This window comes from Chanodichthys erythropterus, chromosome 21 (assembly GCF_024489055.1).
Source record: "Chanodichthys erythropterus isolate Z2021 chromosome 21, ASM2448905v1, whole genome shotgun sequence".
NCBI classification, from domain to species: domain Eukaryota; kingdom Metazoa; phylum Chordata; class Actinopteri; order Cypriniformes; family Xenocyprididae; genus Chanodichthys; species Chanodichthys erythropterus.
In genome coordinates, this window is record NC_090241.1 from 36,123,349 (window position 1) to 36,150,640 (window position 27,292).

Consider the following 27,292-nt stretch of genomic DNA (forward strand, 5'->3'; position numbering starts at 1 on the left):
ATGGACAAACCCAACGATTGGGTTGTTTTAACCCAGCAGTTGGGTTGAATGTTTGCCCAACCTGCTGTGTAGTTTTATTTAACCCAACTAATGTTTGAAAATGACTATATGGCTGACTTAAAATGAATCTAAAATGAAATTAAAATGTTCATTTATGAAAACATATTAATAAATGTTAATTTTCAAGATATTTTGGGTTCATTTTAAGTAAGCAATACTGTAATTTTTAAACAATAGTAGAGTTAAGTGAAACTACCCAGCAGGTTGGGCAAACATTTAACCCAACTGCTGTGTTAAAACAACCCAATCGCTGGGTTTGTCCATTTTCAACCCAACTTGGGTTGTTTTTAACCCAGCATTTTTTAGAGTGTACATGTTTTATATTAGTTTTTTTTTTCATAAATGAATGCTTAAAAAAATAGAAACTTGAACCCTGTAAGAAAATTCCCATTTCGATTTTTTTAAATGATTAATTTAAAATTATATAAAGATATCCCCATGAGATCTTTTCTAAAATATATTAAATATTATAATAGTTAACACTTTTTTATTGAAAATCTATATTTTGTACAATTTATCTATAGTTTTTGTAGATACTTAAAAAAAATTGAATCCTATAAGAAAATTCCCATTAGGATTGCTTTCAAATTAATATTATGAAATTAAATTATAGAAAGAGATTTTTGGGCTAAATATTATATTAAATATTATAATATTTAACCTTTTTTATCTATAAACTATTTATTGTATATATATATATATATATGTTTTTTTAAATTAAATTTTTATTTTGTTCAGAAAAAGCTGAAGTTGCACTCTAAAAAATGCTGGGTTGTTTCAACCCAAAATTGGGTCAAATATGGACAAACCCAACCGTTGGGTTAAAAAAAATGCATTTAAAAATTTAACCCAACGGTTGGGTTTGTCCATATTTGACCCAATTTTGGGTTGAAACAACCCAGCATTTTTTAGAGTGTGCACTGGAGCGAGTCCAAGCCCTGTTTCCTAGCTCTCCATCAGCAGGGGGCGCTGTGTCTCTGTCTGTGTGTCTGCGGCGCATGGCTTGTGTGGGGGGGGTGGAGAGGAGAGCTAGGATTGAAGGGGTGACCTAATTCAACTCAGGACATCCCACAATGCTCGCTCATGTACAAACACACACACACACACACAATGAGAATCAGGAGGGAAGGAAAGAGTGAGAGAGGCTTTAACACACAAGATGAAATGTGTGCTGAAAAACCATGTCATTGTCTGACCCTCTCCAGAGCTCCATTGTGATCCGCTGAGGGTTTCTTTTGCCCACTGTTACTATCACAGCCAACAAGTAATCAGTAGACATCATCAGAATCAGAAAGCATCTGCTCATTATTTAATATGAACCTGTATGACATTCTTATTTTGCTTATTTCCACACATCAAAACCATAAAGCGTTCATTAAGTGTTAAACATACAAAAAGCACTATAAATATAGTCCATGTGACTCATGCAATATGTCATAATATTTAGATTTGTGTCATATAATCATGCCCTCTCTGCTGTATAGTTTTAATTTGTGTTCATTGAAACATTCAAATGCGGCGCTTGAAGACATTTCGTGCTGGTTTGACGTCAACCGTGATTGAAAAGAGCTGAAAAACATCATAATTTTGGTGTGTTCTTTGCACAAAGCTATCACGTGACTTCTGAACTCTTACTAAAACAAATAATTCATTTTCGTTTTGAGAAAATGAGCAGTTTGGACATTCTGCTAAACATCTCCGTCCACAGAAGAAAGAAAGTCAGGTTTGAGGGAGAATAAATGACGACGGAACATTCATCTTTGGTTGCTTGTTAGTTAGTATCATTCATCCTTTCTTTGTGTAAAAAGACGACAAACAGTTTTAACAGTAGCTGTTTCTCTTTCTTTCCCTCCACCCCTTCGCTTTTGCCGCAGGCTGGAATTATGGGTAGTCATTTCATGCTAAGACATGGTTTGACTCTTTTTTTTTTCCCCTCCTCTCTTTTTTATGATTGTTATTATGACTCTCTGTACTAAAGAGGCAGGTTAGGGTTATTAAATATGCCAGGGCCAATTGTATTTTTGCTCAAGTAAGCTTCCTGGAAATATTCCATCTTAGCTGCTTTTATTCGGGCAAATGTAGTTATGAATTTTAAAGTAGGCTGTTATAAGTGGAGGGGAGAGAGGCTGTGAACGGAATTCTGAGTAATGCCGAAAGAGAAAGATTGGAATTTCTTGTTTCAGAGGCCAGAGAGAGAGAGAGAGAGACAGATTGGAAGAGCAACAAGGTTGTATTAGAGCGGCTGGTTTACATCAAGCTTCCAAAAATACTTCCTTCATCTCCTTCTATCTGTTTCACCTTCTCTCGTCTCATTTTCTCTCTCTCTCTTGTCTTGATGTGAGGAGGTTCATATATAGATTTTCTTTTTAAACTCAGAGAGACGGAGTTAGAAACTCAGCTGAACTCTTGAGATGTTTCTCTGTGTGTGTGACCATGTGATTTGCTTATACAAGAGTCTTGATGTGTGTGTGTGTGTGTTTGTGTGTGTTCAACCAGGTGACAGGGAACGTTCTCAAAACGTTCTGGCAAGGTTCTCTCCTAAATCTATGAACAAGTAACGTTAATAGTCTAAGTTATCCGTTTTTTCTCAAAACATTATTGCAATTAATACATTATCCTTTGTGGAACATTGAAATATTTTAGTTAAACATTTCTTTGTTTCAAAACATTCAGGAAACATTCAAAGTAACATTGCCGTATGTTTGAAGAATGATAAAATGGAATGTTCTCTTAACGTTCGCATAACCAAGAAAAAACATTTATTGAACATTGAGAAATAATGCCCCTTTCACAAGATGTGATATAAGTCTCTGGTGTCTCCAGAATGTGTGTGTGAAGTTTCAGCTCAAAATCCCCCACAGATCATTTATTATAGCTTGTTAAATTTGCCCCTATTTTGCTGTGAGCAAAAACACGCCGTTTTTGTGTGTGTCCCTTTAAATGCAAATGAGCTGCTGCTCCAGAAGAGGGCGGAGCTTTAACAGCTCAACAACAACAAAGCTGGAGAATCTCACGCAGCCAAAATGAGGAAAGTGTTCAGCCTTACATTGTTCAAACCGGAGTCGACACTGATGGAGAGACTCAGGAAGAAGTTACAACTTTTAGACGTTTCTGAATGGTTAGTGGATAAATTGATGTAGTTGCTGTGGAGTTGATTCAACTCATCCACTAGCATGTGCCGTCATGTTCATCTTTTGTGTTGAATTGACCCTCGTTTGTGAAGCAGTCCGGCGTAAAATGACGGCATGACAACAACACTCTACTACAACAACTCTTCCTCTTCTCTAAAGCAGCCCAACATGGCCCCGCCCCCTTTGTTGTGTGTTCTTGGGGGCGGGGTTTATGTAAATTTTAGGGTTAGTGATGTCACTAACCCGGGAAGAAGCTCATTGTAGTCCTTAAAAAGTGATTTCTGTAAAAGAAAATATCTCCCTTTGCATTGAACTTTGAGCGTCATAACTTTGCAGATGTTGTTTATGATCAAACAGCAACATTACACACTAACTAAAGTTACAAAACTGAAATCATAATCAACCACCCCTTTAACAGTAACATTAGCAAAATGTTCTTTAACTTTCTAATTCATCTGATCCATCGTGATTGAATGCAGAAATGCAAGAGATTTTAAAAATATATAAATAACCCAATTCATTTTGTTGACATGTATATGTGTAAGTGCATTTTAAATGTGTACACTAGTGTATAGAACTAAAAAATATCAAGTTCTGTCCTGTTTTGCTTACTACGTTTTGTAGTATACATAGTGGGAGTGCGCTGAAACATGCAATGAGACTTTATGATACCATTTTTTAGACATTTCATGCACTCATCATCAGCAGCTTTGTTGTTTTCATGTAGAAAACGATACTACCTTTTATAAATCCCCACACTAGATATTGTGTAGTAGCTCACATCATTTGACACACAGCTTCATTTTGATATCCTTAAGAGCAGCAGATGTGTTAAACATATCTCTGATGCAGAAATGGCACTTGAACTGAGCATTGTGAAAATCTCCACTGTCACAGAGAACAATAGTAGTGTGTGTGTGTGTGGCTTGTGATTTATTTAATCAGGTTTGTTGTTCCTCCTGAGTGCTGTTTCTGTGACACTCACACCTGAATTAAAGATAACACAAATGAGCTGTGCGACAGGAAGAAACATTCCCTCATTTATCGAATTATCACATTGTTTGAAACAGCTCAATAAAAAGGAGCACACAGGATTTTTTTTTTCCTTTAAGGACCTTAATTAAATTAGATTAGGATTTTCATTTATTCGAGTTTGTGTGTGTGTGTGTGTGTTAATAAGACATTTCGACTCTCAGGATTCCAAGCTATACTAACATACACTCAAAAATGCTTCAGCACAAATAACAAAATGATACATCTATACAGGTGGAGCTGGGGAAGGACGAACTGCTATAGTGAAAGATAAAAAGCTATTTAAATGTTGAGCAGCAAGCTCATTGGCTACAGATGTGACATGAACCAATCAGCTTGTGCCAAGTAAATATCATCAGTTGCGTTAAGGTCCCATCAGCCTGTGCCATCTAGAGTTTCATGACAGAACTTGGTGTGTGTGTATATATAAAGCTCTGAAACAAAAAATCATACAAGTTCAAAACAAACTTACACTGCATTTAAGGTATATATTTGATCAGTTCATGCATTCCCTGGGAATTGAACCCATGAGCTTGGTGTTGCAAGCATGATGACAACATGTAGATATTTTTTTGTCTCTTTACTGGAAAAGTCACTAAGACTGAGACTTAAAAGTTTTACTAAAGTTTATACTAAACTTCACAACTACCTTACTAACTATTAATAAGCAGTAAAGAGGGAAAAGTTAATAGTGAATGTGTTCCCTATGCTAAAGTGTTATGACAAATGGAACACCACAAAAACAAACAGGTCTACAGAAACACAAAATGAACATTGCTCGATGTTATCAAGTCATTTGCATGAACTAAAATCACCACTAACAATGAATAATAACTATTTCCTGTTTATAACCATTTCCTGCTGATCAAGCAAGGATGTTTTGGGGATGTAAATATTGAAGCTGTTCAATTCAGTCTAAAGTTTTTATTCTCAAAACTAAACAGTTCTGATTGTTTGGAAACCAAAACTAAGTTTGTTTGTTTGTTTGTGAGTATTTTAGAGTGCAAGTGCCCTTCTTTGTTTTTGGTTTTTAATATTTTCTCTGTTTTCTTAACAAAATTGAAGAAATACATATTGCATAAAGAAAATGAGGACTATTATATGATCATCACATTTTTTGCATATTTTTATGACAAGCACATTTTTACACAATTATATTGTTATAACGTGACTTTTTTCATGTAAAGCATACACATTATAATCTGGACATGTTTTTGTGATTAATCCGATAATAATAATAATAATAATAATTTTCTTATTCTCAAAACTGTAAATATTTCTGATTGGTTTCAACCCAAAACCTAAGTTTGTTTTGTGAGTATTTGAGTATAAACACCTATTTTGTTTTTAATGTTTCCAAAATTGAAAGAAATTATAGTTTGCATAAAGAAAATGAAGACTATTTTAGGATCATCACATTTTTTTGCATATTTTTATGACAATTAAGCACATTTTGACACATTTTTATTGTTGTAATGTGACTTTTTTTTATGTAAAGCATATGCATTATAATATGGACATTTTTGTGATTAATCTGATAGTAAAAATGATAAAAAAAATTCTTATTCTCAAAACTGTGTAAAAAAAACTGTGTAAAACCTAAGTTTGTTTTGTGAGTATTTGAGTATAAGCACCCTTTTTTGTTTTTTATGTTTTTTCTCCAAAATTGAAATAAATTATTTTGCATTAAGAAAATGAAGACTATTTTAGGATCATCACATTTAATACACATTTTGACACATTTTTATTCTTGTAATGTGACTTTTTTCATGTAAAGCATGCATCTGGACATGTTTTTGTGATTAATCTGATAGTAAAACTGATTAAAAAAAAGTATTTTCTTATTCTCAAAACTGTGTAAATAGTTTGGTTGCAAACCAAAACCTAAGTTTGTTTTTTGAGGGTTTTTTTTGAGAAAAAAAGTTTATTTCTCATGTTTTCTCTGTACCAGGTTCTGAGTTACATTGAAATGAAGTCTGGAAATCCATTATACCAACAGTACAATGTATAACATCAGCAAGTGTGACGAGATAGGTGTGAAATTCACACGCGTTCCTTGGAGAAACTGACCTCCTTAACCTCTGAAGGAGCCTCGGCACGTTATGACAAACCATGAGCGTTGGCTTTTGACTCACTTTCTAGGTATGAGTGACCCAAGATCAGTTAAAATTCTGGAACATGTCTGTTATTTCGATTCAAGCGCAGCCGCGCTGGTGGTTTCTCTGGGTGGATGTGGGCAGCTGAAGCCAACAGTGCCACGAGAAAATAAAAAGTCAATAAACTTTGAAAGGGTTTTTCTCTGCAACCCGGACTTCCTCCCGCGCAGGGGAAGCACATTCACACACTTCTATCAGCAGCACGATCTGGACAGTGAACCGAATTTTACAGTAAATTCAGGTGGAGCACCTGACTGATAAGGACTTTTGACACTTCTGTTTCATTCAGTCCACACCCACATTATTCACATCTAAATTCTCATTTGGCATCATTTTATTCCCATCTTTAATGACAAAATCATATTTCACATGAGCCGTAGACCTAAATTCTAGTCCGCAGAAACACAAAATGAACATTGCTTAATGTTCTCAAGTCATTTCCATGAACTAAAATCCTCAGTAACATTGAATAATAACTATTTCCTGTTTATCAGTAAGTCTTTCCTTCCGATTAAGCACCTGGAAATCATTTTATCTGTTTTGTGCGTGTAAATATTGCTTACGAATCTTTCAAGCTGCTCAATTCCGTCTAAACTTTCTTAAAACGTGAGTTTGTTTTGTGAGTATTTTAAAGTATAAGCGTCCTTCTTTGAGTTTGTTTCTCATGTTTTGTCTGATAGTAACTCATTTTCATCTCAAAAGCTGAAATGATTATATTTCATAAAGAAAATGACTATTTTAGGACCATCACATGCTTTTTGCATATTTTCTGACAATTAAGCACATTCTGACCACAAATCCTATTGCTGTAAAGTGAATTTCTTTTAGTTGAAAGCATGTACGCTTCATAGTTTTTGTGATTAATCCGATAATTAAACTGGCCTAGTTGCACAGTTATCTTTTCTTGAGTTACCAAGTGCTCTTTTCTGAAACTTTTCATTTTGCTCAACCTAAAAAAAAAATAATAATGAAAAAAGGCATGAAAAGAAAAAAGCAAAGCTCTTATAAAAGACAGAAACTGAAACTCTTTTCTTGTCAAATCCGCCCACGTTTCCTGAACGCTCTCTCTCTCTCTTCTCTCTCTCTCTCTCTCTCTCCTCTAACAAAAGACCAGTCAGAGAGAAAGGTACAGGAAAAAGACTTAACCTCCCCTGTTAAAGAATACCAGACCAGTTACACATGTGGTCTCGTTAGCTAAAAATGTTGACATGGAAACCATAGCACATACGTTACATGTGCGACATCAAAGGAGGAGAAAATGACAAGAAACAGAAAGAAAAAAGCTCTTGTCAGAGTCTGTTCAGTGCTCGTTGCACCGCAAATGCTTCGACCGCAGAAGTGGAAAGTTTCCATGTCGCAGGTCATAAACTGTTTCACTGTTCAGTCCTGATGTCCACCGATCGAACGTCATACTGTACAACTGCATATGCATTCATTTTCAATGCTTGGGTTTTAATTTTTCCTTTTTTCAGCATGCAGCTAAAATAGACCCTTTTATAAAAGCTGCTTTTTGCCACAGAATAAACAATTCTGACTTTTTTCTCAGAATTATGAGACATAAATTTGCTATTGCATGTTATAAAGTCCAATTCAGTGAACAAAAAGTGATATTTTCTTGCAATTGTGAGTTAATATCTCACAGTTATTCATTTTTTTTATTAATACCCTTTCCTGGTTTTAGCTTTCCACATTAAAAAACATTTCTAAAAAAACATCACCAATCCACCTTTTTTTTTTTTTTTTTCAATGCAAGTTATTTAGAGACTTTTCAACATCCAGTAATTTCCAATGGACATTTTTTTTCTCTTACAGATTACTAAAATAAAATGACTTTAGTACATCAGCAAATCTGAGCACATTTGAGATCTCTAAAAATCTAGCGGAGAAACATTTGCATTTATTTTCAGTACTTGGTTTTTAATGAATGCATTTTTTTTTTTCAGCTGGAAACTTGTTTCAAAAATACAAAAGGAAATTTAAAGTTTAAATCTCACAAAAAGCCTCTGAAATCTTCTGAAATGAGCATTTTTATCAAGGTCGCATGTTTATGTTCAGTTAATTCACTTTAATGGCAATGAAAAGGACTTATTAATTGCCATTAAAGTGAAATTACTGAACCTAAACATATGAGCTTGATAAAAATGCTCATTTTAGAAGAACATTTCAGATGGCACTTAGAGGCTTTTGCATCTGAAGTCTTCATATATTATTATATATTATGAGATATAAACTTGCTTTTTAAAGTTATAAAGTCCAATGCAGCAAGATAAAAGTCAGCTCACAATTGACATTTTCTCACAATCGTGAGTTTATATCTCACAATTCTGAGAAAAAGTCATAATTGTGGGATATAAACTTGCTATTGCAAGAAACAAAGTCAAAATTGTGAGATAAAAAGCCTTTTTTATTCATTTTTTATCCATATCCTTTACAGTTCCTGGTTCCAGTTTTCCACATCAAAATAACATTTCTTAAAAAAATCACCAATCCACCTTGTTTTTCAATCAGCTGTTATATAGAGGCACTTTTCACCATCCAATCATTTCCAGATGGCCATTTTTCTGTCAATGTACATTTTACAGATTACTAAAGTAAAACGACTGACTTTTGATTGCATGACTTTAGTACCTTCAGCAAATCTGAGCACACTAGGATCTCTCAAAAAATCTAGAGGAGAAACATTTGAGATTATTGAGAAAAAAGAAAGCATCTATATAATCTCATCGTGTAATAGATGCAATTGTAATATTACAGAGACCTCATCATTCTTATGGGAAGTTGAACTTTTGGCCTCCTTCCTGGTGCTTTTTGCAATGAAATATCAAGGTTTTGCTTGTTGCTTTATTGCAACACTAACATGCACACAATTGCGCAATGAAACGGCATCTTTCCATCTCCACCAGCGTATGTTTCATTAAGATTATATGACTGAGATATTCCTTGTAATGTGTGTCACAGCACGGAATGGCGATTCTGGTTTCCAATTGTTCAATAATGATCTATCTGCCAATTCAACACCCGCCGCAATATGAATAAAACATAAATGGAGGGCGGCGAGGCAGTTTTACTGTATGGCTTTGCTTGTCAACTGCTTTGAAAAGAAAAAAACGCATGAGAAATGTTGGTCTATACTTTTAGAAGCAAACCACAAAAACCAAGAGATCAGGTCACAGTCCACTTAAAACGCACCATATGGATGTTGATTCTTGGTAAAATCACATGAAGAGACGTTTAGTATTCATGTTCCTGCTGTGTGAGAGTGACTCATATGTGTTATACCATAATGCATTTCTCTTTCTCATTTTAGACAGAAGATTTTTTCAAAGCCCCTTTCAAGAAAAGTCTGTTCACTCGACCGCCATATTTGCAACACCTCCTGGTTAAGTCCTATCCTGAAATCTCAAAAATCTGCTAGGCGAACTCACAATTAAATAACATTTCAAATCATCACCAAAATCTGATATGAATTGCCCCATAAATGTTGATTCTTATGCTCAAATAGCGTTAAAAAGCTTATTTTTCAGGCTAGGCTTGCCAGTGCGCATGTGCAGTCGTAAGCGCGAGTCTCAGCTTGTGAAACGGAGCTTCTAACGGCAGCTGCAGTGATGCAATGGCTTTATCAAGCAGCGATTGGATCTTTTACTTAAAAACGGGAAGTGTTCCGCCTTATTACATGCTGCCATTTCTCCCGTTCATAACCATATAGACTGTTAAAAAAGATGGACGACGCACCTTTCTCTCTTCCATTTTAGTAAGTGAAGCCGCCAGTGTGCCAATATGTCGCTGCCATCTTGAGACCGTCGTCTGCGTGAAGTGGAGCCGCGATATCAAGGTCCCGCCCACACTCCCGCAGAATTGGTTAATACTGCAGAACTCATTACGTCGGTGTGAAATAAACAGTTCTGGAAATTAAATTGAAGTTAAAGCTCCAATCTCCTCCTGAATATCCAGAAAAAAAGTCAGTTGCTTCTTTCTCTACTTCCCTCAGAGCATCTGTCAATCATGACGTCAAAACCCGCGTTTTTATAGAGTCAAATAACTAACTAAAAACAAACTTATTTAAAAAACGAACACTTTAACTAACACCTGCATGATAAAAACTACCTAAATGACAAAAATCACGTTTGGAAAAAAATATTTGATGTGTAATGTGACTGTTTAGTTTGTCTCACGTCCATTTCATTATGGAGAGGGCGGGGTTTATGACCTATACTGCATCCAGCCACATGGGGACGATCGAGACGCTTTGGCTTCACTTTTCACGACTCCTGTAGCACGCTTGTTCATAATTAATAGAGGGTATGCAACGACGTCACTTTCCCGCCGAAAACGCGCTCCCTCAGGTGGATTGAGTGGCAAAAGAACCTGCTGCATGACTGGATTTAATAGAGGAAACTGCGAAAACGAGAGTAAAACTAACGAATTACATTAAAGGTTGGCCTCGAAAGTGTTCCTTATAACATGTCAAATAAACCTAATCCATGGATATTGACATGCAGCCAGGAATCGTGTTTCCTGACATGTGCCTGATTTCGACGGTGGGGAAATACATAAAGCAAATCTGCCTGTGAATATCTTATATAACTCCAATATCGGTAGGTCTAAATCCGCGTAATCACTTATATCAATGTTATATCGTCATATTGTCCAGCCTTAAAACATATATAGTTATATATATAGTTTTTGTCAGTGTTGCTTATTTAAAAACACCAAATTATGCAGAATATAAGATGGCAAATATTTAATTGATGAGTTGTCAACATAATATATAACAATACAATACAGTATGATTTTACCTCAAAATCTAACAATTTCACACAAAATGATAACTGCAAATCCATGTTTCTCTGCTGGAGTCCAGTTGTGAATTTCAGTGATCCATTTGCTTATTTTTCTTTTGCTTTCTGCAGTTTTTAAATATATACCTCAAGTTTTGTGTCAAAGCTTTTTGTACAGTCAATCAAAAAGCTTTCCCGTTTTGGAAGTGTTTTGTGCGTTTTTCGCGACATTCACGCTGAAAACAAACGTTGCCGCTCAGTCTTTTGCCACTCAGTGGATGTTACCGCAGTCGTAACGGTAGACGGTGATGTCAGGTGCATACCCTCGTCTTTTTATATCTGAAGAGTTTCGTTGCAAAATGAGATAAATCCGTTTTTAACATTTTTGTCAAAACATGTTTATTATTATGTTATCATGTTATTATTTTGTTTTATGGTGCTACTTAGCTGTATTTTTTAAGTTATGAAGGTTTAAATCAAAACAAACCAACTGCAGTTGAATTGATATTAATTGGAATGCACAACCAAAAAACAAGATTTTTGAAAAATTAAAAAAATGGATTTATCTCGTTTTGCAACGAAACTCTTCATCTATAGTCTTTGATTTCTTTCATAACAGTAAAACAACCAATCATTGCAAAGAAAAGTATGGATTGGTCAGTTCATTTAAGCGTTAAGGCACATGAGGTTGTGCTGAAGCAAACATCGTCAAATAGCATAATGGTTATGAATGTTAAAATACATTAAAACAACAACAACAACAACAACAAAAAACAAGCACAAATATCTCATTTAACGTTTTTATTACGGACAAAATGAAACAAAAAGGCATAGTGACACAAAATGACCTGGCTGGCAAGGAAAGAAAAAAAAAAACAGTATTCAAAAAGTAAAAATAAAAGCATCATCATAATCAAAAAACAAAACAATAAAATTCAAATATTGTAGTTATAAGCAAAATTGATCTCATTTTGTTCATAAATAGAAACCTGTTAAACATTATTAAATATTAACTGATGGGCAACTCGCTGATAACAATTTTAAAATAATTATCATTGCTGACTTTACAAATAAAATAACTACAATTGGCAGGTTTGTACACAAATTAAATGTCTTAGAAGTTATTTCTTTTATTCAACTAAAAATAGTATGCTACAGTAGAAAAAAAAAAAGAGAGATTAAAATAAAACATTTGACTAAATGATCGAATGCATTTAATTTTTTCCCACAAAACTTAAAGATGAGATCAACACAATAGAACATCTAGCAAAAGCTACTAGAAAACTATAGACCCACTGTTGTTTTAATTTACTGTGTGCTGTATTATCTCACATTGAGAACATTATAGTTCACCTTTACATGTTATATTGGTGGATTTAATGTCAGTCAAGACCAGGCAAAATAAATGACCCGAGTTTCAAAACAACTACTGCTTTAGGCTTGAAACGCACTCTATGCAAGTACATATAATGTGAAATGTGATTCGGCACAACAAAAGTATGCGGTGCGCTTTCTTCATCTACAGTCAGTTACTGTCACGGTGGAGAGAAGTTGAAAGAGAATATTGCTGAATGATAAGTTAAAGTTAATGATTTAATGGCACAAACATTTGTGTTTACATCTGTGTACTTGCGTAAAGTACGTTTCTGGCCTTTGACCTGAATCTGAAACATTTACGCTTATATATACATGTCACGATTAGAACCTGAGAGTACATCGACAAAGCTGATCCAATCGCTTCACAAATTTGGCTGTGAAACACTCTTCGTCGGACCATGCGTTTGCGATCTCAGAGTCGTGCAGGAGTCCGTTTTGAAATCCGAATGAATTGGGGAGCCTAAATGGAGAGCCAGGTCATGCAGTCTGTCATGGTTTTTGCCATAGATCTTTTTTTGGGGGGAAATCACACCAGTGAGCACAGATTTTAATGCAAGATTGTGTACGTGTGGAAACACTCTTCTGATATCACCTGCACAGGCTGTTCAGTTACACAACGCACAAATACACTCACACGCACGCTCATTCACGCCGGCACGCATTCACAAAATACCATTTAAAATACAAATCAATGAATTATAAGTCATATTAAAGAAGAAAAAATATCTGGACTTCATCTTCCCAATTTGACCCCCCAAAAAGTGATATTTACAATCACACTGTGACAGATCAACAAAGACCTACACGGGTCTTTAAATTTACAAAAAGAAGTTGTATTTATCAATTTTTCCATTTAATGTTATTTTTTATTTTTTTTTTTCGCCTAAAATTCACAGAGCATCAGTTGAACAGCAATGTATCGCCCTCGAAAAGAGTAATGGACCTGTTATTGGCCAAAAGAAGAGCAAGCAGGAAATAAATAAAAGTACAACAACAAAACAAAACAAAAAAGAAAACAAAAATGAGACAAGGAGGAAAGTAACTGAGATACTAAGAGGAGATTTTTCCTCTCTTTTAGTTAAAGCTCATTTGCCCTGAGGGCCAGTTTAATGGTAGTTTGCTTTATTTTTTTTTCCTTTTCGTTTTTTTTTTTTTCCTTTCTGTTATATACATCTTTTTTTGTTGTTTTCTTTTAAGTTTATTCAGAGACGGGGTGAGTGCTCTCTGAGGTCTCTGGCGCAGAGGCCTGTACATTTTTAAGTGCTTGGCAAAAATGAAAGGATCACTAGTAGTCTTCAGAACGCGTACACACACACATCCTTCTAAAAACGAATGTAAAATGACACTGAGGGAAACTGATGATGTCTGGGAAGGGTGGAGAGGTGCGGGGGGGACTCCCTGGTGTTGTTTCATCTTTTCTCTTTCCGTTCTCCTTGTTTTGCTTCAAGTGAGGTAGAGTGGCTTATCCCTGCCTATCATACTGCCACTGCAAAACAACGAGAGACAAATGAGCGTCAGGAAAATCTTACAAGAAGAAAAGCTCCAAAAGTTCTCTTGAGAAAATTTTCACCAGAAAATAAGGATTGTGTCGTCATTCGCTCGCCCTCGTGTCACTCCAAACCGAAATTCGAACAAATCCTTTGAGCGCAATTCGAGATATTAGGCAGAATGTCTGAGCTGCTCGTTTCCATTCAACCAAAAAATCCCCACCATCATAACAGTAATCCATGAGACCTTATTCACTCGAAGGCTTCTCAGAAAACGTTTTTCCATGACTAGGACGATGATGAGATGACACCAACATCATTAAATGATAACTCTTGACTATATTAATATGGAATATTGCTGACGAAAAAAGCTTTCATGCTTTAGGTTGCCAGATATTCAATTTAATTTATATCCCCCAATCAAACACATTTTCTACCCAGTGTTTCTTCATCTTTGCAATCTGGCAACCATGTGCACCCACTATCTCTACATTGCAGAAGAAGCGCGAATGATCTGATGTCATGAGAAATCAAGTCAACCCCCTAGGAATCAGTCTCCTTTAGGACCCAGGCGGTAATGCCCGATCAAAAGTTGTTATCGTGGTATCTTGACTAATTATAACCTATTTCACTATTGTATGATGTTTATTACATTAAGTGCACAAGCAACATGCTTGAAATATAAAATTAATGCCTATGTATTGCATAATGAACAAACTGGAAATAAAACAATGCCTAATTTTTAAAAAAAAAATTTTTATAAGGATAAGGACTGTTGCAACATACTATGTTAATTTAATATTAATTTCACACAATAATACCATTTTAATAAATTAATTGTCACACTTAGTACAAACAACAGACTGTCCTCCAAAAAAAAAACTTATTACGACCTATATTTATGTTTTAAAGTCATGCGCCCTCTAGCTGGCGTGAAAATAACGTCAGCGTCGTGTTACGTCTGTTGTCATGAAATGATGTATGACTGTCGTTACCAATCAAAATGCGTGTTCATTTAAATGCAATGTGTGGACTTTTTACACCATTTGTCCTATTTCCATTTAGCAAAACTCATTATTTATTAACGACTGCACCCACCCCACCCCTAAACCCACCCTTACTGATTTATAGTGCATATACACTTTGAGTACATGCATTCCCTGGGATCGAACCCACGATCGCATGATCACATGATTGCATACTGTTATATATTGCAATGCTCTGCCAATTGAGCTACGCGAAACCCGAAATATGACGCAGATAAAAGGGAACAATGCATTAAAATGAAAGTGTCCTGTTGTAGATAGGGGTGCAACTTTAGTAAATGCTCCTATGGGTCGTATTTCAGGGATGTGACAAACGACCTATATAGGCGTATTAGTTGGAGAACATAAGTACATAAGTTAACTGAAAAACAGTAAGAATGAGAAATGCTTGATTTCACAACAGTTATATACTTGTATATGAACCATGACATTTAAAAGACATTAAATGGTCATTATAATGCATTTCACACGATATAAATCAGAATGAGATTTTGCTTAAAAAGTCCTTTAAACTTAAAAGTCCGTTGAACTATTGGGATCGCTCTGGGTCCTAAAGGAGACCCAATTCCTGGGGGGATTTGATTTCTCACCACACCAACAATAAAGTAAACTGGAGCAATCTCCATTTAAGATATTCTGCTTATGAAAGTGTCATTCTGTGTTTGTGTTCCTTTACGATTCGCTTGTGCTGTTTACCACCACTGTAATAAATCCAAACATGAATCTCGACTATATTTGCGATTGTTTGCAGAATAACTGCACTTATGCAACCTCTATGTGATGATGCATATCATTTTTTGCTGTTGTTTTAATAGAAAAAACATTATTGGATTACTAGGAATTTTAATTTTCTTGTTTTGTTTTTTTCTTGTATATGATAAATAGCCTATAATGAATCAGGAAACTATATGAGGTAAAATAAACCATGCAATATTCTCTTGATTTGTGCTTAAAATGTAAAAAATAACTGTCAAAAATGAACACTATTATGAAACATCAATGTTTTCAGATCAGCATGAACATTCTGCTAAATATCTACTTTTTGTGTTCGACATAAGAAAGAAAGTTATACAGGTTTGGAATGACATGAGGGTGAATATATGAATTTCCATTTTTGGCTGAACTAGTATTTAAACTTTGTTATTGTGTGTGTTTTTTTTTTATTTTTGCATTGCATTGCATTGTTATATTACACAATAAATAATTCATGCCGTACAGCTCTGAAACCACACATGCTGCTCGCACACGCTCACAGAGTCCCCTGATACCATGACACATGTCTCATGGGACAGACACAGTTAACATCGTAACACAAACACACACACACACACACACACACACACGCTGTCTACCTGCAGTGGTTTCCGCCGCATTCCCGGTTGCAGTACTCGCTGTCCCAGTCGGGGTTCTGGCCCACTGGGTTCGGAGCCCCGGGAGACTGAGACCCCCCCACGCTCTTCTGATACTCGGACTGTAAGTGAGAGAATCCCTGAGAGACAAGAGAGAATACACATTTTTTATTAGCATTTTTAGGACAGAAAAATATACAAGTATGCAAACATACCTCATGCAAACTGTGTGACCCTGATGTATGTACTTCACATACTTAAAATATACGGTAGCACTTTATTTTACAGTCCTGTTCCACATATACATGCTATGTACTACATACTGGGTAATAACTAGGCACTAACACTAAACCTTAACCCATTATATTATACTGTACTTACAGTACGTACACTGCAAGTACACACAAGTGCATGCACTGTAAAATAAAGTGCAAGCAAATATACTAAAATTATTAAATAAAGCGTATTATTAAATTTATTTAATTGCATTCTAAGAATTAAACCTGACATTTGTTCCTCACTTCTTTTCAAGACAATGTTTTCTTTTAATGCTTCACTGTAGGAAGGTGCTAAACACTGATGCTTTGGATTATCAGACCTTTTCACTTCACACACGACGTCTTCAGTACAGAGACAACACCTCCAAAACAACACATCCTCCACCCCAGTTCTCACTTCATCTCATTTCACCTCACACCGAGACCGCTAACCACACGCATACGATGACCTGTCCTTTATCAAGTTAATTTGGTAACATTTTCCCAGCAAGATTTGTTCCGACAAAGATTACGAACACTGCTATCTATTAATATTGAGCGATAACACTGTACTAAACAAAAGCCAGGAGGTGTACTGCGTGTGTTTCAATGTTTTTCCACATAAAAATAAGTTTGCTCGCTTGTTTTATATTTAACACTTTAATCATGGCAAGTTTGACTACCATACTCTTTACTGCACAAGGCATATATAACTTACGCTGCATTTTTTCCCCCCAAAATAGTACCTGAAACTGTATGCACAGTATGCAACGATAAATGTTCCATGGTGCTTAATGCATAAATGTAAAAGTAGTGTGCAATCTCTGAACAAATGACGTCCAATTAGAATCGCATTAAAAAAAAAAAAATCCAACAAATGCTGGAATAGGAAGGTCAAGTTGAGTGCATTGCATTGTGGGACACAGCACCTAGTGCAGTGTGTTCTAGTGCTCCAATCACACCCCATACACACAAGCAGAAGCACATTTAGTACATGAAACTAGTACATGAAACTGTATGGAGTATGCCACGCTAAATGTTTCTATGGTCATGTTTGGAATGGAATTACTGTCAAATATGTGCTGCATACTGTTTTTTATTAGTATGCAAAGTAGTATGCAATCATAAACATTTAGAAAATCAAATAAACATTGGAAATGGATGGTCATGTTGAGAGCACTGCATTGTGGGATACAGTACCTACAGTGCATTTTAACAAATGTAGTATGTCATTTATGCATATAGAAATTTCAGACACTATGTACAGTATTGCATGGTAGAGTGCCGGTCCAATCACTAGCATGTGTGGTGTTTAGTACACAAAAATAGTACATGAAATTGTATGCAGTATGCCACAATAAATATTTTTACGGTCATGTTTGGAATGGAATTACTGTTTACTGTCAAATATACACTGCATACTAATAAAAATAGTATACAATATACAAAGTAGTATAGTTGAGAGCACTGCATTGTGGGATACAGTACCTATAGTGCATGTTGGCAAATGTAGTATGTTTGTGCATATAGAAATTTCATACACTATGCACAGTATTGCATGGTAGAGTGCTGGTCCAATCACTAGCATGTGTGGTGTTTAGTACACAAAAATAGTACATGAAATTGTATGCAGTATGCCACAATAAATATTTTTATGGTCATGTTTGGAATGGAATTACTGTTTACTGTCAAATATACACTGCATACTAATAAAAATAGTATACAATATACAAAGTAGTATAGTTGAGAGCACTGCATTGTGGGATACAGTACCTATAGTGCATGTTGGCAAATGTAGTATGTTTGTGCATATAGAAATTTCATACACTATGCACAGTATTGCATGGTAGTGTGCTGCTCCAATCACAAGCATGTGTGGCGTTTAGTACAAGAAACTAGTACATGAAACAGTATGCAGTATGCAATGATAAATGTTTCTGTTGTCATGTTTGGAATTGAATACTGTTTACTGTTAAATATATGCTGTATATTTTATACTGTTTTAATTAGTATGCAAAGTAGTATGCAATCATAAACATTTCTAGGGCTAATTTGCATTTAGAAAATCAAATAAACATTGGGAAAGGATGGTCAAGTTGAGAGCACTGCATTGTGGGATACAGTACACAGTGCATTTTGGGAAATGTAGTATGAAATTTCAGTGTGCCGTTCCAATCACAAGCATGCACAATGTTTAGTACATGAAACTAGTACATGAAACTGTATGTAGTATGCCACACTAAATGTTTCTATGGTCATGTTTGGAATTGAATACTGTGCAATATATGCTGTAGTAGTTAGTATGCAAAGTAGTATGCAGTGCCAAACATTTCTAGGGCTTATTTGCATTTTCAAAAAAATCAAATAAACTCTGGAAGTGAATTATAAAGTTGAGTGCATTGCATTGAGGGTCATGCCTACAGTGCACATTTTAGCAAATGTGGTATATGCATATTGAAATTTCAGATACCCCATACACCCCATAAACACAAACACGTGCGGTGTCTCCCAGCATGCACACTAACCTGCTGTCCTGGGGGTGGGGAGTGCAGTGGAGCCTGGAGGCCCATCTGGTGAGAGATGATTGGCTGTGACTGGACCTGCTGCATGCGGATTGGCTGGTTGAGGAGGGAGCCCTGGTGCAGAGAGAGCTGCTGGTGGAGGGGAGGGCTGATCTGGAAGGACGCTGGGGGGGAGGCACTGAGCGCGGGCAGCATGGCCGAACGGGGCAGGCCGTGTCTGGGAGCCCCCGCTGCGTAGCTCTGGAGGTCCGAGAGGGGGAAGGGGCTGGGGCCCAGGTACGGGGAGGAGGGCTGGGGCGGGACGCTGTACAGGGGGGTGTTGGGGGCCATCATGTGTGACGACGGCTGACTAGACTGGGCGCTTTTGCTCTCCACTGGGTCACTGTAGGTCTGACAGAGAGAAAACGCACATCATTAAATGGATCTACACTGAAAAAAGATTTCACTCAACAAAATTGCTAGTCAATTTCACAAATATTTAAAGAAATGGCAGTTGGCAGTAAAATGCACACCTTAATTTTTTTTACATTTTTTTTTTAACTTTTTCACAATTTAGAGCTGCACGATTCTGGATAATTTAAGAATCACGATTTTTTGTTACAAACAAAATAACATGTAAATTACTAGAGATTCTGACAAAAATGATTATTTATTGCAGTCTATTTAAAAGAATATTTAATCTGAATTAATGCTTTTTTAAAAAGTTCGATTAAAATGATTGTATTGGCATTTTATTTTAAGTATTTTATTTTTAATGTATGTGTATGTAGATGTTTGTATGTGTATCTGTATATATGCATATGTATGCATGGACATTTAATGTTTATATGTGCGTATATGTACTTGTACATACTGTATGTATATATAGGCATTTATCATTTATTATTGTTGTTTAAATATTATTATTTTTATTTATTTACTTTATTTGTTATTGATTTGCTGGCATGGGGTGGGGGTTGTTGTGTAAAATGTGAAAAGATTTAAAATACAAAAGTTGGATTGAACGAATGATTCAATGACTCACTCATAAATACTTCACTTGTTTCATTACTGGATAAATCAGCGTTTTTTATTGAATCACTTGAATAAATGATTCAATGACACTCATAAATACTTCACTTGTTTCATTACTGGATGAATCAGCATTTTTGAACGAATTTCTTGAGTGAATGATTCAATGACTCACTCATAAATACTTCACTTGTTTCATTACTGGATAAATCAGCGTTTTTGAAATACATTTTGTCTGTCGCCACCTACAGGTGTAACGAAGTAATCGATACTATCTTTTTTCGAAGCGACAAGTTGCTTTCTAAAGGTGATTTACTCTATTTTGATCGCTTCTGTAGACATCACTGTTCATATTCAAAGTATAAACTTTCATCCGAGTACTTCTGTGATCATTCGAATTATTGTAAGACAGAAATAACGATAGTGTGTGGTTGAAAAGACTGTTTGTGAAGCTGTTTCATATCTATACATGACAACAGCTCTCTCTGGATGAGCAAAGGTGAATCAAAGATGAATCGCTGTCATTTAAGAATGAGATTGTGTGGGTGTTTGAATCCAGGTCGTCATTTTTTAACGATTCGTTCAGCTCTAGTGTGTTTATTTAATATTAAATAATCTTATCAATAAGAATTATTTCATCAGTAGAACAATTTGACATGTTCTTAGTATTGACACAGACTCCAAAACTTGATGATCAGAGCATCTTTTGCTTCAATGGAAATGAATTTTCTCATCAAATGATCACATTAATATTAGAGCTCTCACTTGAGCTCATTTACATTTTCTCCTGAGAAATTTTAGGTGAAACATTTGAGGTGATATTTAAATGAATCATGAATAAACAACATAAACACAAGTGTCAGTATTTAGAACAGCAGAAAACCACAGTGAGAAACAGTAGCAAACACCAATCACACAAACACATCTATCTCTGATATGTCAAATTGAGAGCATGCATTCACTGCAGAGCATTGTTTCATTATCGCTTTACGCATCGTAAATGGCAATATGTATTTCAAATGCCAGTGCGTGATGGGCAGTCGGTCGTGTTCATCAGCTGTCACAATCATGCCGCTTTCATAACGCCTCATATATATTGAGCAGAACATCTAAACTGATCAACATGAAAAGATTGAGGGCTGAATCCATGTCCATAGAGAAGGAACAAAAACCAAATGGGAAAGCAAGCATGTGGACGTGACCGTTTGAGCGAGCACATCTGCTTTGGACATTTTCAAACATTTCTCTTTAAATTAAACAAGTGGAGATTGTCCAGGTCCTGAACGTACATCATCACACACCATACGATCAGTTTCAAAAGCTTTGCGAGAAAAGAAACGGTTATTGATGGTGCCATTAACTGCCTCATATTTCATAAAACCTCTAAACAACATTACAAGCGAAAAGTTTTACTTTTTTTTGTAAGAAAATGTGAGTCACAGTCTCTCTGATATGCTTAACCAGATATGTTTTGATAAAATGATGAGAAATTATCCAGAATTTAAAAATACAATATCAGAAAAATGTACTTTTGCACAAACACAAACCTTATTTATCTAGAACTTCTAAGACAATGATGCATCGCACTTTAAAATAGCACCAGGTGCATGAGTTTAAACTCTCAAACTTCACATTTCCCACCGATTCTTCTCAACAACAAAAAGAGTGTATAAAACCTCATTTATGAGTAAAAAGAGTCATCCTCTTTTCATGAGTGTATGTTTCAAGTTTTGGGCCATGAAAACGATGTGGATTTGATAGTTAGACCAATTTGTTTTCTATCATATTTTCCTCCTTTTCAATGCATGAGAGTATACGAACACATCAATCAAAGCATCTGCCAAAAACAGATTTTGACGAAATATTTAATTATACGCAATGGAGGACGAGAAAGGCGTTTAATAAAAGCCTGCGAGGTTGATGAATACTGTATTCACGGCTTAATCAACGCTCTTGTTTTGGGCCAAGGAGCTCCGAGAGCGAGGTATGGGAAAGGAGAGAGAGTGTTTAGCATGAAAATGCAATTTGCGTTTTTCAAAAGAGAAACAATGAATGTAAAATTAGTGGTTTGAAATCGCAGCGTTTTATTATGCAGATGAACGTATGCAATGAAACCACAGATCGTGCTGATTTCTGCTCGTTTGAATCTGTCAAATCGCTTTCGCAAATTTCCTATCGATTTATGGATCGCACATGCGTAATGCAATCCAATAGATTAAAACAACAGTTAGTGACCGCAGAAACTTGACAGAGACGAATATCACTGGCTCGATTATAAGGCTTGAACTAATGATGCTGTTTCGGGGAATGTATACACGAGCGTGCCAGCGGTATGAAGAATGAGCGTTTAAAGGATCAGTTCACACACAAATGAAGAATCTGTCATCTTTTATTTCCAAACCTTTTTGACTGAAAAGGAGAATTTTTGCAGAAGGTTATTTTCTATGCAAGATCAATGATTTATGACTATAGGTGTGTGTACTTGTGCACTATTCTATGCCATTTAGTAGCATAAATAGTGTGAGTGTTCTGTTCACACTGAAAGTTCCAAAAAGAATGTTGACTTGCACTTGTGTGGAATGTTGGACACTTGATACACTCAACTGTTACAGATCTCCTTATATGGCAGAGGGGGAGGGGCTAACCGACTGGCGTCGAATGACAAAACACGGATGAGTGCATCGTGCGCCATTTGGGACACAACTTTTGTTATTTTAGGATTAATTATATGCGATTATAATATTCATTAACATTTTGAATTTTGAGCTTTTATTATTATATTTTCAGATTTAATTTTAATTTAAGATTTTTTTTTTATTATTTTATATTTGTATTTAGCTTTAATCTATATCTTTTCCAGCTCTTTTCAGTTTTTTTTTAGAACTTTAGAATTTTAGAACTTTTAAAAAATATTTTATATTAGTTCATGTAGTTTGTCATTTAATATTTATTTCATTTTATTTCAATTAACAAAATGATTTTTAATAGAGTTTTAGTTTAATTTTAACTTAATTTAATTTAAAGGTTTCCTTTTAGTTCACAATAACAACACAGGTCTCAAAAAACACCATAAAAGCAGTCTATTTCCACTATATTTTTTATAAATCTTCCACAGTCATATGATAAACTGGCACGAAAGTAAAAATGACAGAATATTCCCTTTTTTGCTGATCTATCCCTTTAAAACACACATACACAGGCACTCTTGCACTGACAGCTTTTCCCATGAAATGTTGTGCTGAAATCTTTAGTCTAATGTTTACCCCCCACAACATTAGCGCTGACCCATAGATATCAAAGACGTGAACTCGTCCGGTTACCTTGGAAACCAGGCTGGCTCGGTACGCTGCCAGGGCCTTCAGGTACTCCTTCTTTGCTGCTTCTGTTTTCCGTTTATATGCCTGCGAGGAGACGAAACACAACTGTGAATAAACACGCAAACAGACATGAGCGTAATGCTAGAATATGACCACTTAACCTTGGCTTTGCACCTGGTCAGTGTCACGTCAACAACTTTCAACCACTTCTACGTAAAAAAACTTCCAGGCATAAAATGTAATCTAGGTCTTTATGGTCACATTGGAGAAGAAAGTTATTACATGTTGCATTTTGCATGTGAATGTAAATGTAGTCTATGAAGATATCATTACAAGCATCAGAATTTCATCTTTGTCCATAAAAATATCAGCATATGCGACACAAACACACACACTCAGTGTACATCCCAGGACAAAAGAAAAAGATGGGGGTTGTTCAGGGAGAAAGACTGAATTCAAGCCTAAAAGGCGGCCTATGCAAACAAAGTGAATGAAATGCGATGTAGGCTAATGTAATTGCTTGTCAATCATTTCACATCCCAGAATTACGGTTTCCATTTCTTCTTGGCAACGAGTGCGGCCAATTCCCTTCTGAAACTGGGGCGGACATCAGAATGATGAGGGAAAACACGCTTTAAATCTGTGACAAAATACGTCACGGTGCATCCAGGCACATCCAGGCGACAACGTTAAATTGCAAATGGAGAAATTGGGGGGAAAAAAGCAATGTGACTTAACAAGATGAATACGGCTGCAGTCCCTTAGGAAGATAAAAACACCAATGAGATCTCTTTAATACCTCAATTCTGTCTCCTGGACAACTTTTCAAAAATCCAAATAGACAATTCCTTTCTTTTATGGAATACTAGAGTATTTATTATAAATGATTTGTATGTGAGCATCATTATTGTGTTAAAATCATGTTTCTCATCTTTCAGCATCTCTTCTCTGATGACGAGGGCGGGGCAACCTGTCACTCACATGAGATCCACCAATAGCAAACCAAAACCAACCAATCAATTCCCAAAGACAAAATCAAGCCCCGCCCTACATTTGTTCTTGTTCCAGAAGCGTTTCACGCAGATATACGGCACAATAGAAAAGAAAAGACTAACTTCTGGAGGGTCAAATAGTTGTCCACACTGTAAAAAAAGGAAACAGTGAGAGAAGTGCATTCATATATGTGACCCTGGAGCACAAAACCAGTCATAAGGCGCACAGGTATATGTAGTAATAGCCAACTATACATTGTATGGGTCACAATGATTGATTATGCCAAAAATCATTAGGATGTAAAGATCATGTTCCATGAAGATGTTTTGTAAATTTCCAACCGTACATATATCAAAAATGTATTTTTGTGAGTGGATATGCGACTTCATTTGGACAACTTTAAAGGCGATTTTCTCAATATTTCGATTTTTTTGCACCCTCAGATTGCAGGTTTTCAAATAGTTTCTCAGCAACAACAATCCATACATCAATGGAAAGTTTATATATTCAGCTTTCAGATGATGTATAAATCTAAAAATGATCCTTATGAATGGTTTTGGGTCACATATGAACATTCTCTCAACAACTGTCCTCCTAAGTAACACTTTTGTTTTGTCAATTTGAATTTGTTCGCACACTAAATGTAAAACGCCTCATTCCACCAATAAACTTCAGGCAAATACAGATTTCTTCTTAAGCATGTTTTTAGTTAGTAATACATTCTATCTGTCTTTAGTTATATACAGTATAGTTTCATAAGGTTAAGGCTCGTTCACACCAAAAACGTATTATAAGCACCATCTGTCGTCTGTCGCTTTAAATGCTCGAACTCTTTAAAGCAGGATGGATTCTGATTGGCTTTCAATGTTTTTGAGTTGACATGTATTTGCAAAGTTACTGAAAGTCAGTAGAATTTCTGTTGGGGGAGAATCAAAATAAAGTGTTACAAATTATAAATTATATTCAGTAACTGCAAAGTTTCAATGCTCTTTTACAGAAATCGCTGTTTAAGGACTACAACAAATGGCTGGTGGGGACTACAACAAGCTTCTTCCTGGGTTGGTGACATCACTAACCCTAAAATTTACTTAAACCCCCGACAATCCTCATTTTGGCTGCGTAAGATTCTCCAGCTTTGTTGTTGTAGAGCTGTTAAAGCTCCGCCCTCTTGGAAAGGGGGCGGGAACAGCAGCTCATTTGCATTTAAAGGGACACACGCCCAAAGTTGCTCACACCCAAATAGGGGCAAATTTGACAAGCTATAATAAATGATCTGTGGGGGATTTTGAGCTGAAACTTCACAGACACATTCTGGAGACACCAGAGACTGATATTACATCTTGTGAAAGGGGCATTATAGGTCCACTTTAATATACGAGAAACTGGAATAAAAGTTCCATAAAATGGAAAATATGTAATAGTTGTTGTTTTTTTTTAAATAGTTTTTTTGCAGTGCAACAACCAAATAGTTGATTTGTGAGTGTGAATTTAGAGACACCACTTAAGGTTTTAATTATTCAATTCAAATCAAGTTTATTAGTGCTTTATATAAAGCAGCTTTATAGAAAATGCTTGTTTCATATAATATAAATAATGATAAGTTAGGGTTAGCATGCTTGAACCTTCACTATGGAGTTGATTTTAACCAACAGAACAAAAATAACAGATCCAAAACTATGAATTACTCTCAAATACGCAAGTTTGTGACCTTGCATGTTGCTAGTTAAATATTGAACGGGGTGGTGTCGTTTCTTGTAGTAATGAACTCCCAAGGAGCTCCCAGCAGCTTTGGTTTCAAATTAATTTAACCTCCACTAATGAGTGGCCCTAACGACAGCAGCTCTTAAATAAATTACCATGCCTAAGGATTTCTAATTATTCCAAAGTGAGCGGATTCATTAGCAATTGAAGCCGTCAGAGAGGGAGCAGGTCGCTATGAATTAGAAGTAACGGGAGCGTCGGTGCCATGGAGCATGTGTTGGCGTCTTAATCGTGACATGGCGGTCGCCCCCCGCAGAATTAGCTGTAATTGTACCTTAATGAAACGTTCTTGTTTGATAACCGGTTAATTACGGAAGACAATAACTTACGAGACCCGCTGACACGGGGAATGGGCTTAAACCCGGAGGGGAGAGAGATATATCGCGCTGACGGGCTGATTTTAGCATAAGAGGGAGACAGAAGATGTCAAAACTCTTCATTTGTGTCTGTCTCACAGTGAATCTGAGGAACAGCACAATGTGATCTTCAGCTGAGATGCTGTTGATAGTGACAGGATGAGAAACAACACAAGTTGAGTTTGATACGTTATTATCTAGTGCTGGACGATCCCACGGACCTTCCAGAAGAGCATCGCCTGATAATTAATGAGGCCGATGCTCTGGTGACATTCCCACAAAAGAACAAGACCATTACACACAAGAGACATGCCTGAATCTCATGAAAACATGTTCAGGTCACATGACACCCCCAAATTTTTAATTATTGTGATGCTTTTGACTAGATTTGTGTTTTACTTTGTAAAGTAAATGTTCTGAAGTAAGAGTTTGTTTGCAATTCTGTAAAAAACAAACAAAAACAAACTGTAATTCTTATTAATTCCAAATAAAAAAAATACTGGAATTCAATTAATGTTATTAAAATCAGCATAAATAAAAAGCAATGAAACAACTGCTTCCCTGATATATAAACACTTCTACTGTAAATACAATTTAAATAATATAATATTAAATAATATTAAAATAATATTTCAAAGCAAAAGTGTTAAACTTTATTT

At 35.7% G+C, this 27,292-nt stretch overlaps 1 protein-coding gene across 14 annotated transcripts in view; it reads right to left on the reverse strand.

Moving 5' to 3' along the window:
* Positions 1-11,648: 11,648 nt before the first annotated feature.
* tox2 (TOX high mobility group box family member 2) overlaps positions 11,649-27,292 on the reverse strand; it is a 187,821-nt gene continuing 172,177 nt past the window's right edge. For 9 of the 14 annotated variants that reach the window (XM_067373458.1, XM_067373448.1, XM_067373444.1 and 6 more), the window contains 4 exons: positions 23,527-23,607; positions 19,199-19,585; positions 16,420-16,556; positions 11,650-14,020 (listed from right to left, as the gene is read on the reverse strand). In XM_067373458.1, coding sequence (XP_067229559.1) covers positions 13,978-14,020; positions 16,420-16,556; positions 19,199-19,585; positions 23,527-23,607 — 648 coding nt within the window. In that variant the 3' untranslated portion in view covers positions 11,650-13,977. Of the gene's footprint in view, positions 14,021-16,419; positions 16,557-19,198; positions 19,586-23,526; positions 23,608-27,292 lie in introns of all 14 variants that reach the window. The other 5 variants (XM_067373447.1, XM_067373449.1, XM_067373446.1 and 2 more) reach the window with 2 other exon arrangements.